At 39.9% G+C, this 1,647-nt stretch overlaps 1 protein-coding gene across 1 annotated transcript in view; it reads right to left on the bottom strand.

The window, feature by feature from the left end:
• Positions 1-1,119: 1,119 nt before the first annotated feature.
• Positions 1,120-1,647, bottom strand: part of LOC107739898 (sodium-dependent lysophosphatidylcholine symporter 1-A-like) — a 23,566-nt gene continuing 23,038 nt past the window's right edge. Inside the window, exon 14 of the mRNA XM_016552144.1 lies at positions 1,120-1,284. Within this exon, the coding sequence (XP_016407630.1) occupies positions 1,230-1,284 (55 nt within the window). The 3' untranslated portion in view covers positions 1,120-1,229. The remainder of the gene's footprint in view (positions 1,285-1,647) is intronic.

Raw genomic sequence — 1,647 nt, 5'->3', positions numbered from 1 at the left:
TCAGTGTAAATATGCTTTCGATTGGTGCAAATTTTCAAATTTCAATATATACTGCATTCAAAGCTTGCAGTTTGTCACTTCCGCCAAAACGGCTCAACGATTTTTTTTTTGACGTCACATCGTACTTCATCTTCTCATCAAATCTTCTGACCAATCAAATGCTCTCTAGAATCCGAACTTTCCGGACTTTGGTTCCGGTCCAGAGACGCGATCGCATGGAGCGGATCATATGCGCGAGTCGGCATATATTAAAAACTTTTACAACTACACAGCCTCAGCATGATTATGACCACTATTTTGTTTTACTAAGAGTTTCAGATTGAATATAGGGGGTAATCTATTAGACTTTGGCTGTCAAATACGGCTTTACCAAGCTCAACGGCTCTGGCCCGAGCAGCTATAAACTAAACGCTATTGGCTATTTTTAAAAAAGGGGGGCGGGGCTGCTCGATATGCCCCGCCCTCTCTTTCTGTTTCAGTTGAAATTAGGTCAAGTCTGTGGTCACCACATAGAATAATGCTGTGTGTTTCAAGGCACTTCAGGGGACCTTTAAATTTACATGTGTTAATTGCTATAATCTAATTTGATCAGGTTTTAGAAAATCTTTTCACTGTCTTACTCAATATAAGGCACTAAATAAATACAGAACCATAAAAAATTTACGCAGACAAATAAGTGTCATCTTCCTCAGGCTGATAAACTGCCCACACAAGCACAATGATTTCATGTTGTCTTTAAAGAAATGGAAAGTAATTTTTTTTTGTTCCACTACAAATATTTCACCCCAAGTGCAAAAACAACCCAACAATTCTTCACCACACTGAGGAAGCACGTCCTCAAACAATTGCAACTCAACATATCCTTCACATTCAGAAAACAAAATATGAATCTATCATCTCAAATGAGAAAAGAGAGTTGCAAGAATATATGATGTATTAGTAGATATTAGATTGGAACCTCATTTTATCATACAAGTATCCCTTTGTTGACCAGGGAGAGCTGTAACTGTTACTGAAAGCAGCAAATAGTATCTTGTAGTTAGTTGGTTGTATAAATATGTAGCAGTCATAACAGTAGTGCAGATTTTTTCAAAGGTTCAGCATTCTTCATTTGCCCATTTAACCATCTGAGTGAGGAAAGTTCTGTCTCTGAAAGATCAGCTGATAGATTTCCTCATTGCAGTGGTTAAGATGCATTTTGGCGCCGTCTGTAGGCCAGAGCTGGTATTTCATGCTGTGATGTCGGGCTTCAAGGCCTCCATCTCAGACTCTTGTTCTTCGTTCCTGCAGGTGACAAGCAATACTCGGAGAAAGCGAGCGGAGAAAAACATAGTTTCTACTTTCACATGCAAATGGCTTGTTGCACTTATGAATATGAGAACTTTCCGGCATCAATTCTAGTAGAGTAAAACGTAATCCCGCTTTCGAAACGGTCTGTTTTGCCCTGCTATGGCGTCAAAAGTGGGACAAAACAGCGCAAGCGCATGAACACAGCGCGCAAGCGAATTACAGTACTGTGCGCACAGTGACAAAGCTCGCACGTAAAATGTAAACCTAAAGAAATGGCAAATTCCAAACTCGAGCACAAAAAATATGATTGTGTACACACAGCACGCTGCAAGGACAAATAACAAAACTGCGAGCAGA

This window comes from Sinocyclocheilus rhinocerous, unplaced genomic scaffold (assembly GCF_001515625.1).
Source record: "Sinocyclocheilus rhinocerous isolate Xijiao unplaced genomic scaffold, SAMN03320098_v1.1 scaffold1156, whole genome shotgun sequence".
Taxonomy (NCBI): Eukaryota; Metazoa; Chordata; class Actinopteri; order Cypriniformes; family Cyprinidae; genus Sinocyclocheilus; species Sinocyclocheilus rhinocerous.
This window is presented reverse-complemented; position numbering and strand designations above follow the sequence as displayed.